At 40.6% G+C, this 13,750-nt stretch overlaps 1 protein-coding gene across 5 annotated transcripts in view; it reads right to left on the reverse strand.

The window, feature by feature from the left end:
* Positions 1-11,194, reverse strand: part of LUC7L2 (LUC7 like 2, pre-mRNA splicing factor) — a 42,717-nt gene extending 31,523 nt beyond the window's left edge. For 2 of the 5 annotated variants that reach the window (XM_063396096.1, XM_063396099.1), the window contains exons 1-2: positions 2,984-3,006; positions 1,505-1,575 (exon numbers count right to left, since the gene is read on the reverse strand). In XM_063396096.1, coding sequence (XP_063252166.1) covers positions 1,505-1,575; positions 2,984-3,006 — 94 coding nt within the window. Of the gene's footprint in view, positions 1-1,504; positions 1,576-2,983; positions 3,007-10,785 lie in introns of those variants that run through there. The other 3 variants (XM_063396098.1, XM_063396097.1, XM_063396100.1) reach the window with 2 other exon arrangements.
* Between the last annotated feature and the right edge of the window lie 2,556 nt (positions 11,195-13,750).

Genomic DNA, 13,750 nt, shown 5'->3' on the forward strand with positions numbered 1-13,750 from the left:
TTTAATACTCTATAATGCTATTTAAAAATCCTCTCACACTTCCCCTTCAAAAATGCAGCAGGAAAAGTGCTTGAAACCAGAAAGTCAGTATTAGCTTAAAAACACTTTGATACAGTAGCATTTGTTAAGTGAGCCATTTAATGCTCTGTTCAGACTTTGCAAGAAATAGTGACATATTTCTATGCAAGAATTAGCATATCAAAGCAGCCTCATAAACACAAAATGATACATATTGAGTCCTCACCAAATCCCACCTGATACTCATTTTATGATTTTGCTCTTGGATGCAATGCACCCTTTCACATCTGATGGGAGTAGCATAGAGTTGGCAGAAGAATGATTTTTAAATGCTTACAAACCTGAAAAAAAAATCAGTCAAACATACGGGCATAGCCTATATGCAAAATATTTTAGAGGCGTTTGCATATCGCTATATGATAAACCTTTTTTCTTTTTGCTTCTGCACGCTGTTTGTTGGGCTGGAACACCTTAATTATATCTTCATTGTGGCAGGTTGCAGCTCCTGTATCAGCAGAAGCATCAACCTGCCCAGATACTGAAGTCCAATTGCAAGGTTAAATAACCCCTTCTTGGAGCAAGACCTGAAGTCTTCAGAACAAAGTAACCAGCAGGTATTCTGGGGATGAGGGCTGAACATGTTTCCCTTCCAATCATAACATAATTGTCACTGTTGGAAATTCAGAAGAGAGATCATTGCAATGGTTCTTTTCTTGTTAAGACACAGGCATGAAAAAACACCTTAATCTCTCTAAGGATACAGCCTTTTTGGTTTTTTTTAAACATAATTTGATATGATCTCTTATCACTGAAAACCTACTGGTGAATTACTGAAGCAAGAAGGGCTGTTGGGAGAAAAAGTGACATGCAGTGAGCTCAGACAGCAGCCTCTTATATTTCATCAAATATTTTAAAGAGTGTAGATACAGTTTGCAGTTAATAAATTTTTTTTTATGGCTTCATGATTTGAAACTCTAAACTTCTAGATTTGAATCTCTTGAACAATTCAAGCCATATTCATTACTGAGGTTAACTACAACAGAGAGGAAAAAAACCCTGTATCTTTTTAGTCAAATATTTATTACTATTACATAATCAGATTCTTAAATATCTGTTCTGTGTATAGATGTTAATATATAACATTTTCAGATGGGCCATGTTTCAGATTATTAAGTAAACAAAAGCTTTCATAAACAACACATGCTTAATTTGACTGTGGGATACAACAGGTAAAACCTGTAACACACACACACCTAAGAGCTTCAAAGCAGTTCAACAATAGGTTTTCTAGAGGGCAACCTTACTGCTTGGTTATACTTACACTACTAAAAATTTAAAAGTAATCCCTTTACAATCATGCCTGCTACTGCAGTAAAGAGTTTTGCTCTTTTTTTTTCTTTTTAGGAGGTGGATCTTTATTTTTTAAACACATAACTGCGTTTGTTCCACATTTATTAACACATCTGAAAAGTTATTGATAACTCACGGCTCGGCGAATGCGGGGCCTTTCTGACACTCCCTTGCAGATTGATGTAGGCAGGCAAAGATACATTGAACCTTTATAAATAAAACAAGGGGCCAGATTGTTCAGTTTGTATAGAATAATAGACTCTGCCAGCAATTTTAACACAGCATCTAGAAATACATGTTGACTGTAAAGATTCTTCTATATAAAGACACATCAACAAAGTAAAGTATTTAGGAAAACCCCCACAGCTGATGGCCTAATAGCACTAACCTATCAGGAGTCAAGGAGTTACCAAGACCAGAAAATTGCTGAGACTTGTGTTCCTTAGGTAAAGTTAGCAAATAGTATTTTCACAGATATTACCTCCAAGAACCTTTTTTCACACCTATACCACAACTAGGTACTGATACTACAGCTGAAATACAGTCTTTTTCCATCAAAGTAGTTAGCATGACAATCACACTACCAACCCAAGAACAGCATTGGTGGGGGGGAAGTGGCAGAAACTGGTTAACAACAGTCTTGAGAATACTTTATGCATTTGTATTTTAAACCTTTATTCTTTCTGCACTGTGCCTTTATTCATACATTTAAAAAACTTTTAGAAATGTTCCCTTACAAATATGATCAGGGTATTTACATTTTAATTTCTACAAAAAGCAATTTTATACATCCGCTTTTTTTAATATATGCTGTTTCAGAACGAAAAGTTTACCAAAAAGAAAAGGTGTCATATATCACATTCTAACAGTGATTGACTTCTGTGTGCCTCTGGCAGCTCATTTGCAAGTCTGATAGCCTCAGAAGAAAATGTTTTTATTTCTTCATGAATTTTGTGAGCTCCAATATTCCTAAGTAGTGCACACTTCTTGGCAAAGACAGAAGATTTATTTAGTCTGCTGCTGACCTACAGATGAATCATCCTGAGTGGGTGATGGCCTGGGATCTACATGGATTGCTGGGGGGGAAGAGAAGAATAAAATCTATGGATCCACTACACACCTGACATTCTGCCTACAGCAAATGAGATTTACTCAGATGCCTTCTAAGAACTACAACAACATCAACGCATGTGTTCTTAAGCCAAGGATTTCTGCAGTACAGCAGGTAACCAAGATATTACTCCTGCTTGTCAAATGGTAGGGAAGTTGATACCTTCTTTGTATGGTCAAATGAACAAGTGAATGCTAAATCTAAATAATGAGTATCAAAAAAAAAAAAAAAAAGAAGCAGCTTTATATAGTTTGTAATAAGAAAATAATATACCCAGGCAACAAGTAGTTGCTGTCACCTAAGTTTTAGAAGTATTCTTGAACCTTCATAAAGAGGACACTATCACTGATATTTCAGACCTTATTACAAATCCTACTTTAACAGGCAAACAATTAAATTAGCTCAGAACAGCAGTTTATTTAACCCTGCCTCTGAAGAATAGCAGAATATTCAACTACTTGATCTTTAAGACTTATGCTCAGTAAAGAAATGAAAGTAATTTACCAGGGCATTACAGGGGTCAACATCTATGACTGTAAGCCATTCCTGTGTTTCCAATTACATTTTTTTCACTAAAAGAAAAATCATATAGTTGATAAAATTTATATGGAGAAAGGATAAATTAAACTTTCCCCAAGAAGCATCAGCTTTAGTTTTACTTAAAATACCTGTGCCAAACCACATTTTTCTAAGAGATTACTTTCCAGGTAAATGGAGAACTTTGAAACAGTACTGAAAAGAAAAAAAGCAAAAAACAAAGGAAAGTTCTATACTTGCCCATTTCATATCTTTACAAGCATAAGGACATTGTACACAGTTACATAAATATTAAAGATACAATATTCAAAGATACACAAATATTCAAGAGATTATTGGCAGTAATGTACACATTCTAAAGGAATGTTTCTATTTTGTATAAAACATACTGACTACAAAATTAACATCAATATTCAAGACCAGTGCATACTGCTGATTAAGGAACATCCAGAGCTTAGGCTTACAATGTGGACTTGTAGTACACAATTCACTTTGAACTCCCAAGTCTAATCTATTAACAAGCCACTGCAATGCCATTCCTGTTCAGTATACTTTAATCACAAACCAGCAAAACTAACACTTATGCATCAACAATGCTTAGCATAGTAACATGCTTATAACAATTACTTCTTTGATCCAGCATCTCTTACTATTCTCCAATACACTACTGTCAACAACCCCAAAGCACTGATGAGAATTACCCTTTATAATCCAACTGTAACTGCTAATTATAAACCAGTGGTGCAACCCATGCAAAGGAAACAAAGTGAATTTTCATTTTCATGCTGTTGACTTCCTGAATTAAGATAAATCAACAAAAAATGGATAACTTTCCACTTAAATTTTTGAAGCATGAATGCCAACATGTTGGCAAGGGACTCTAAAAGCTTTTTTCAAGAAGAACTACCAACTGGGTGGAGTATGTATTTAAAAACTGTGTATCAAATTCCACCCGCAAAGCAAGCCCTGTCTAACCAGTATCCAAAACCATTACTTAATTGAGGCTTATTCAGGCACAGAAGATCCTGCTCCTGCTGCACAGTGAATGGGCAGCTAATTCTGATACTCTTGTCATCAACACTGGAGATGTCCTGATCCTAACACTTTTAGAATAACACATATTTCTAACCAGGACTGCTTCTGTTTTACACCATGACAGAAACAACACTTATGAATGTAGAATATAATAAAACCATCCTGTAGTTAATCCATTACAATTGGAACAAATATCAGAATGGTTTCCCTTGAGGTATGAATATGCCCATTTGCTTTTTCATAAATGCCATTTTAGACAGCATCCCAAGTAGAGAATAATTCCTCAAGTCCTTCATTGTTCCCATCATTTTAAAGGTTTAAACTGTCAGAACTTTATAACAAAGCCAGAAAATACAGACAATTCACTAAACAGAGTCATTGCTCTTAAAGCCTGATCACTCCTCACTGACAAATAAAGCACCTTTTCATGAAGTTCGAGTGTTGTGACTACTTTCAGATTTCTGAGCTGATTTCAGTACAACATTTTGGGGCGAAATTCAGTATATGAGATATTTTTCTCTGCCTTTACTGCGGCCCCCTATTTGAAAGCAGAGCTCTTGGAAGAGGCTCCTGGCTCCCTATCGTGGCTCTCAGCCTGGAGCTACCCAAATGGCTACGAAATCCTCAAAAACAATCTATCAAAGTTTAAACACACATACTACCTTCTACCTCCAAGTGTGAAGCAAAGTGGAAGCCGAAATCTACCTAACCCAGCAAATACCAACATCAACCCTCCAACCACTGTTCAGCATGCAGACATTCTTCAATAATCCCATACTAAAACAAAGAAATTAAAAAAAAACGGGTTACAAGTTCTAGATGACACCTCTGTTACCGTATGAAGTGTGCTACCGAACACAGGATGACTAAAATATGCACAGGAGTGTCACTTCAATTCCTTCCAAACAATGAGGACAGAAAACATACATTACTAACCACTACTAAGGATAACTGAAGCATAACCTAGAAAAAACAGTTATGATGTGAACAGATGGAAAAAAGGTATTATAAGCTTCAAAGATATAAGAAGATGATCTACAACAAGAAAAGTGCTTACTAGTAACAGCTGAAGAACTGAGTTAAAGACTTCAAACACAGCAGCTCAGCTCAAAAAGCTAGCAGGTGAAGCAAAAAGAGATGCTGACTGGTACTTCACACATATGGCTTCTGTCTAAAGGCTCCAGAGATTTTTCTGTTAGTCACATAGTATAGATTTGCTAGGATGCTTGGGAGAACCTTTTCATGACCACATGTAAGTCTCAGAAGCATGCACAAATTCACCTGTCTGTTAAGAGAGGAGAATCCAATTAACTTTGCTAGATTTTAATATTTCCAGGCTGTAGTCTAATTTTGATGTGGTGGCAATTACTTGAAAAACACAAACCGGCACCACGTTTCTCTGTAACAGTCAAACCTGAGCAGTTTCAAGATGTGTGGCACCAGGGCCATTGGGATCTGCTGTGTCTGCACTGTCACAAGTAATGATCCCTCCGCTTCCCACCTAATCCTCAGGCTGACTCCAGCACTCACTCCTGCAGCAAGGCAGAGCATGTAACTGACTGTAATAAATATGGTAAATTAATTCGTGGTTTTGGTGTATATAGAATGAAAATATGTTCTGCAAAATAAAATGCAAGCAGGCTGGGCACGAAATCAACTAAATCTCAGGACGAACAACGCCCAGGGGCCGCTATTCAGAAAAGGACAATGCCTTGCTGGAATCAGGACTCCGCTATTGACATCAGAATGAAAGGCAAATCAAGATGGAAAACAGTCCTCCAGGCGCAGCAGAACTGTGAAATGCCCAGGCATCACCAGAGATACTATGAGGGGGACCCTCTCCCTTCGCGACTTCGTCTCCCATTCATACAACGGAGGAAAGAAAGTAACACTCATCCTTTCGCGCGAAAACCCCATTCAGCAGGCCGGACCACCGAGATGAATTTGAAAAACCACCCTGAAAACGAAGACCTGTGCGGAAATCCTCTGCCGCCGGCCAAATAAACTATATAAAACAAGGACCTCGAAAGGGCCCAATTTGTGAATGCGGGGGTTACAGTGCGATACAGGCTGTAACTGGTTCACCCAGTGTCGATCCCAGGCATCGGCACTGTGCTTCCGATTGTTGGTTTTGTGTCAGAGTCCATGTTTCCATGGATCCTCCAACAGAGAGTGAAAAGTACAGAGATAGAATTAAAACCTTTAGAAAAATTAGAATATATAAAAGCTTTAGATACATAAAGTAGAAATCTAACCCTGAGCCTTAAGTTTTACATGCCTTAAGTCCTAGTTCAGTGTAGGACACAGCTTCAGGCTTAGTGATAGAGTATAGACATAACAAAAATAGAGTAGAGTACTGTTTATAATTTTTAGTATGAATTTTATGTACAACAAGGTAGAACCTTATGCTAGTAAGATAGAGTTTTACGTTAATAGATATGCTATGTACATAGGTTTTGACGCTGATTTTCATAGTTTTACGAACTTTAGAATTGTACCTAGATTGGCTAGTGTGTAGATAAAAAATATGAATATGCATTTTGCAATTTGGGATAAAAAGCCTCTGTGTCAGTCGGTCAGGGGATTGGAGGGATTGATTGATTGATCAATCTGATCTATCGATCCAACCTCCACCTCCTGCAGCCTGAGGAAGGAGCCTTGCTAGGGAGCCGGATGGGATTCTAAAGGTACCATCTATTGTAGCCTGGGGTCTCTAAATTTCTGTCTTGTAATTCTTTAATTAATAAAATTATATTTTATTAATTGGAATTAAATTGGTATTTATAACACTGACCTAGTGGAAAATTAAACACCTGGGCAAGATAAGCTAATCCAAGATAAAATGCAGTATTTCCCACCAGGCCTTTTACAGAAAACTTCTCCATCTTTGCACATTTAAACAATATTCTGGAAAAAAACCCCAATCCTGGGGATACCAATATCAATTGTTAATATTTCACTCAATTTGTAAATGACTCAATTTACAGTTATGATCCTATCTGTAAGGTTCACTCCTGTTTTCTGGAGAACAGGGATGGCAAAAGGGTTTACCTAAGCATACTATTAAAAATGTTTACTCAATTTTACAGTTGAAAAACAGTATTTAAAACAATAGAAGTAATACTTTTCTATGTGCTGTGTACTCCTAAATGATCAGCTCCTGCAGCTCTGGTCAACAACAAAAAGTTCAACTTGAACTAACCTTTAACTATTGACATGAAATAAAAACTCCTTTAGTTTAAGTGTTAACAGTAAAAAAAACCCAACAAAACAAAATCATTCATATATAAGTACTTAAGATTAGCACCTCGTTTTCAGCACTACCTATTTCTCAATATTTGGAAAATCCATATTATATATTCAGTAATTTATATTTAAAGCCTCTGTAGGTATGGCAGATTACCAATATCTGAAATGCCATTTCAGGGATTTTGTTCAGCCTGCAGTCATGATTACATTAAAAACAACCAGCTTTTTACTAGCATCAAAATCAAAGGCACTTTATTTATTTATTTTTTTTAAATTTTGGCACAGTCCACATTCAATTCAACTTTCCACTTGTCAGAGAAATGTGCAAGAGAAGGTTAATATGCAATGTATTCTAAAAAACCCATTTGCTTTTAAATAATAATTAATAAACATTCTTCCCAGGTTCGTAAAAGAACCACTCCTGCCATTCAGACATTTATTTGTATTGACATCACCAACACAACTGCAACTCACTGCAAGTCCTGAGAAGCACCTGCTAAGTCCCCTCAGTTTCACTCTTTGTCAGGTGTTGGTCCCATGAGCAAAGGCAGGCATGGAGCATGGGGCCTTGGCCCTAACAGCTGTCAAGAGGCTGCCGAGCCCATCCCGGCAGGTATCAGCCAGAGAGCAATGCTGTGTTACTGCAAGTGCATCTATCCTGCTGCCCAAACTCAGCCGAGGGAGGAAGCAGGCTGCCAGAGAAATCAGGAAGCTCACAGTTATCCCTGCCTAAAAGCACAGGGCCCTATGGGAAAGGGCACAGCCAGAGGCAGGCCTGGAGCAGCAGACCCGCTTCTGGGTGGCCACATGCTGGGCAGCCCTGTTTGACATGAGAAGAACTCCTCTCTAACACAGATTATTTTTCATTAATATTCTTACATCTTAGTGAGTATTTTTTGAATCAGTGTGATCAATAACGAACTGTGCTTTCTAGGTGTTCTGGGAGCTTAACAGCAAATGCATGAAAACATTTAATCATTACATCTTCCAGGCTTTTCCATTCTGGCCCTAGTGACACCAATTATAATGAGTGTGCATATTGTCCCACAAATTACAGCCTACAGCTCGTCTCCTAAAAACCATGTTTGAGGATCTCACTGTGGAATTTTCAAAACCATTTTCAGAGCATGTTCATATTTTCTACAAATCATACTATAACCTAAAAGGGAAAAGAACCCCAAACCAAAAAAACCCTACATATATTCAGGCATGGCTACTGGTTTTAAATTTCCCTCTGAGTTTTTTCTATTCCCACTGAAGAGATCAAATGTTTGATCTACCTTTTCTACAATAAGACCTTTAAGCCTTCATATTCTAAGCTTCTTAAAAAAAACCCTACCAGACTTTGTAAAGTTTAAAACTAAAAAGTACTTTGGCAATACTGAACAACATAAAACAAAAACATTGCCCAAGAAAGATTATTTTTTCAGAAACTCTATTTTAAACTCTACTGTGTTGCCAGGCAGAGCAAAAACAAAGGCAACGAAGACAAGTGGTGAAATGAAAGTTCTCATCTACCAAGAAATTAAAAAAATTGGCATATTCTAATGAAAAGCTGCAATTTGCACGTTAACAGAAATAGACTATTTGTCAAAGGTAATAGGAATATAAAAAAACCTGATTACTCCAAACCCCACTATTGTAGAGGTTAGCAATATTTCAGTGAGCCTGGCCTTGGATTTATTAAGTATCAGCTCTGCAAAAAAAGGTTCATTTTCAATCCCTGTGTGCAATTCAGTTTAAATAATGCTCCAGCTCCACTGAATTTTTTTTTTAACTATCCCAAATCCAATCATGGAAACCAGTTTAACAAATGGTCTTTTCTCCTTATCCTTCCCCATCCTGCCCATTTTGTTTAAATGCTTTCTTTCTAGACAGTTAAGTTTCTGAACCGATCAACACGTGTGGTTTAGGAACTATACGGTGAGTAGGAGCAGAGGAATACAATTGTCAATACAAACAATAACTGACTTCTTACAAAGTCAGAGAAAATATAGCCTGAAATGCCTTTTCCTGGTTTAGACATTAGTCACTTAACATTTCTGGGCAGCTCCCTCAAGTAAATCACACTCTTCTCCTACCATCCAATAGAAAATACTTTCTGAAACTGAGAGAACTCCTCCACCCCCCCTTAAACCTTCTGTGTAGTTTTAGGGTACTTAGCACTGAGACAGCGATCTAGGTGCCAACACTGGGAAGGCTTGAGTTTCATAAGCACAATGTTACTTTACCAAGCGCTTAAACAGACATACACAGTCAAAACAGGAAGTACTGGAAAATCTTCTGGAGTCAGACAAAATCACCCCAAATTAGATCCTGTACGATGACAACTGACTACACAGCCTTACTCTGGAAAACAATCTTTGCAGAACAGTAATTCAGAACTCAGCAGAAAGCATCCACGATACAAGGAATATGTGTAAATCGGTGACACTAATCTGAAATTCTGGATTATATTAAAAAAACCCTGTCATATCACATTAGCCCAGTACCAAGAGATGACCAGGACATACGAGGTATGTCCCACTTCCCACATGCTACTCGGTGCATGGGGAAACAGTTAATTCAGCACGAAGCTTCAACAAACACGCCTGCAAAGAGTGAGTACAAACTGAGTATGAGTATGACATGCAGAACATTTAAATTATCTCTAATTGCAGCCTACCCTCGGGTGCAGTATTCTCTTGTAAATTAACAACTGCACAGCATAACTGGAACTGCTCTTTTCTAGCTGTCTTCACAACTACCTGGATTGATGGGCGAGTGATGGCTCAGACTTTCAAGCTGATCGCCATGCCCCCTGACAAAAACTTCGGGAAGCTTTAGACAGCAATACTCTTCACTCTGTGATCGCAGAACGATCTGAAATCTGACCGTACACCTCCTATCTCCCTCTGGGTATCACTGCCTCTAGATGGTAAACTTTTATTTGGCTGTTCAGGGCTCGATTTTAAAACAGTTTGTGCACTTGGGTTAATCTCACATTGCCTCTTAAGAAATCAACAGCCATACCCGCCTACTGACTGATACGAGGGTTTGGGCCAGAATTTAGACAAATGGATAACGACACAAAACCCCCCCCCCTGCTCTACTGAAGGGGCTGTTGCCCTGGGGGGATTTTTTTGGTTCGCTGTGTCCTCCCCTCGATGATCAGAATCTCGTAAGCTCCTCTACTGTGACCGCACGGGAAGGCTGCACGCCGCGGACACCGCCAGGAGCGGATCTCCAGTAGCCGCAGGACCGCCAGCGCGGCCACCCGGACAGTAGCCGCCGCCAGCAGCTTCGCGGGAGGAAGGGGTGCCCGGCTCCCCCCACGCGGCCGCTGACGGCACCGGCAGCCCCGCCCCGCGGGGGGTGCGGGGAAGGACCTCGGGCCTGCTAATCAAGGCGAACATGGCCAGGCCCGCCCGGTACCGGCGTGACCTCCGGGACTGCGGCGGCTCCGCCCCCTCCTCCCCGCCCCGCCACGGCCGGGGCGCACTTACCGTCCCGGGACGTGCCCATGAGCTGATCCAGCATGGCGCGCATCTGGGCCTGTGCCGACATCTTGAACGCGAGAGGGCCGGCGCGGCTCGGCCGAGTCACGCCGACAGCGGCCTACAAGGCCCGAAGCGCGGCGGGCGCTCGGCCCGGCCCCTCGCGTCACGGGCGGGGCCGCTCCCCCGCCGCCGCGGGGGGATGGAGGGAGCTGGCGCTGCCCCCGCTGGCTTTCCCGGTGGAACGCGCAGCGGGAAACTGGCCTCGCGCTGGACTCGGTGCCGCCGCCTCACGCCCCTACGCGCTCCCTTACTCCCGCTCCCTCCCGCGCCCGCCACGCGCGCGCGCCGGCGGGAACAGAAGCTCGCGCGCACACGCCCTGCCCTCCTTTCGTCCGCTCCGCGACGTCAGCACGGAGCGGACGTCGGCGCTCGCCCATTGGCCACGGCCCGCGCTGCTCGGCCAGTGACGCACCGCGCGGTGAGGCTCATGATTGGGCTACTGGGCTGGGCCCTTGGGGAGTGCTGATTGGCCAGGAAGGCCCGCGTGACCGCTGTGATGTCACGATCTCCGGGTCAGCGGCGGCGCCGGGGGGGCTGGGGAGCGCAGCGGGAGGACAGTTCCTGGTTGGGGACATTTTCTGCTTGGACTGATGTGGAGCAGCATTGCAACGGCCGCTGCTTCCCTCAAGTGCCGGGTGCAGTCGTGGTGAGCCAAGTTACTGTAATCCTGCTTATTGGAGAACCTCCCTTAAAACTGAGGCTACCGCTATGTGTGGCTGATAATTCAACTTACAGGGCACCAAGATCCATAAAAACAAAGAAAAATCGCGAATTTTACCCATTCTAACGCCTGCATTTTGTGGTTCTCCCTTTGTCAACCTGTGTTGCCATCTAGTGTCCAAAACCGTCACAAAGATCGGTTCTAATCGTCCCCAAGCGTTGTCGTGTTCAAGGTGAGCTCCATACGAGTGAAAAAAGGCAACACACAACCTCTCCTAACAAAAACCCCCTCATCCTAATTATCTGTACTTCAGATGGACTTAATTCAGAATAGAAGATGCTCTTCTGTAAGACATTCAGTAAAAGATTATCTTCCCAGTGCCCTTCAGCTAATTAGAATATGTCCTGGCTTTGCTTTTTCTTTAAAATCTAAATTTACTTCTCTTAGTCATCACTTTGGATTTCTTATAAATGAAAAGCTAGACTTGCCTATATGTCAAGTAATATAGCAAATTTATTAGCGCTGGGTACGTGGATGGGCCTTGCCCCAACCAACGCACAAATTCAGGTCTCGGATGATGGTCTTCTTATACTGTTCCACACACTTCACTTCCCCAAATTTTCAGTTATTTCCTACTTGCTTTTCTTCATAATTAGCAGTTGTGGTTTTTGAAGATCTGTTGGGGAGGTGGTCCGAGATGGTCTTCTGATGTCTCTCCAGCCTCCTATTCTTGTCTTAAAATATCTTTTTCCACTAACATTATTTTTGGTTATACAGTTTGCTTAAGCAAGCATGTTATTCTTGTTAGCATACATTTTGCAAGCACCACAACTTAAAGCTCTTAGTTAGGATGTCCCAACAGGTGTCTTTGTGGAGGCCCCTCTCTTCAGTGATTACAAAACTCAAAGTCAGCATGTTTTGTAGGGTCTCTCACTTATGTTAGTCTTACTTGCCTTTTTTAAGTGATTACAAATTCTTTCATACCTCTAAAACACCAATTTAACAAAGGATAGTTTAAAACTTATACTACAAGGTAGTTTAAAGCTTATATTAATTACTTGCAAGCAATTACAATTTTGTTGTTAAAACAAACCGTTAGCTAGAAGTCTAGTGTTATATAATTACCTTGTTACACTCCATTTCCATGCCTTACTTAGCTGATTTTCAAAACTCTTCTTTATAATAATCCCATGGTCTACGTCAACGTTGCCCACAAACACACATACCTAGGTGGGTGCTATTTGATTGACACGAATCACAACCTGATTTCTCACAGATTGAAGTACATGGAAGAGACACCAATGCTTGCTAGAATTGACTTTTTAGTACCTTGGTATACTTAGGGGAAATTGAGAAATTTTAGTGACTATTTACACCAACACCATACACACTTTAGTTCCTTCTCTTTAAAGAGCATCTGCGTCTAGCCAAATGATTTTTTTTTTTAATTTCCCTTCTCAAGCAATATACTACAGAATGCAGCAGTTTTTGTTGAATAACCAGAACAAGCACTGTGTCACAGCCACTCTCAGTGTATGCTGACATCTCACAACTCTGATCTACTGAGCTGAAAATAGGTTGATACTTTCCCACCTGTTATATCAATGTTTTTCAAAAAAACCCACCACTATATAACTAATGAGATACTATAAGACTTGCAAAGTGGAATTTTGGTCAACAGAACCCTAAAGCTTGTGGTTCATGTCTCCTTGCCTTACCTAAGCAGTCCGAATATTCCCCAGTTGTGCCTATCCATTATACTGTGGGGATTAAATCATCCCCAAGTTTTAAATACAGAGGAAGGAAGAAGTAGACTTAGATGAACTAATTCTGTTTGCAACGCATTTCTGACAGAACATTTTGTTTCCCTTGGCAGTAAAAAACCCCCAGCAAACACTCTTTTCTTAGAGTTGCTTCAAGCTTCTCCCCAGGTAAACCTCACATTTTTAGCCATTTAAAGTCATTCTTGTTATAGATTTCTCACGTATCTTGCGTACAATGAATCACTCTTCTGTGAACAGCAACAACTCAAGACCTTCTTTTATAAAAAGAAACTTGCTGTTTCAGATTTGTGAGATGAGTGAGAAAACATAGTCCCGTTTGTGTACCTTTTGTGTCTGGCTACAGTCAGTTCCCTTCAGCTTTTCTGAAATTCAGTAGGAGATGGCAGCACAGGAAGCTGGCAGTCGCACAGTCGACTTCTCAGGGACACTGAGAAACATGTAACTCTTTAAGAATTCATCTCTCTGA

This window comes from Prinia subflava, chromosome 4 (assembly GCF_021018805.1).
Source record: "Prinia subflava isolate CZ2003 ecotype Zambia chromosome 4, Cam_Psub_1.2, whole genome shotgun sequence".
NCBI classification, from domain to species: domain Eukaryota; kingdom Metazoa; phylum Chordata; class Aves; order Passeriformes; family Cisticolidae; genus Prinia; species Prinia subflava.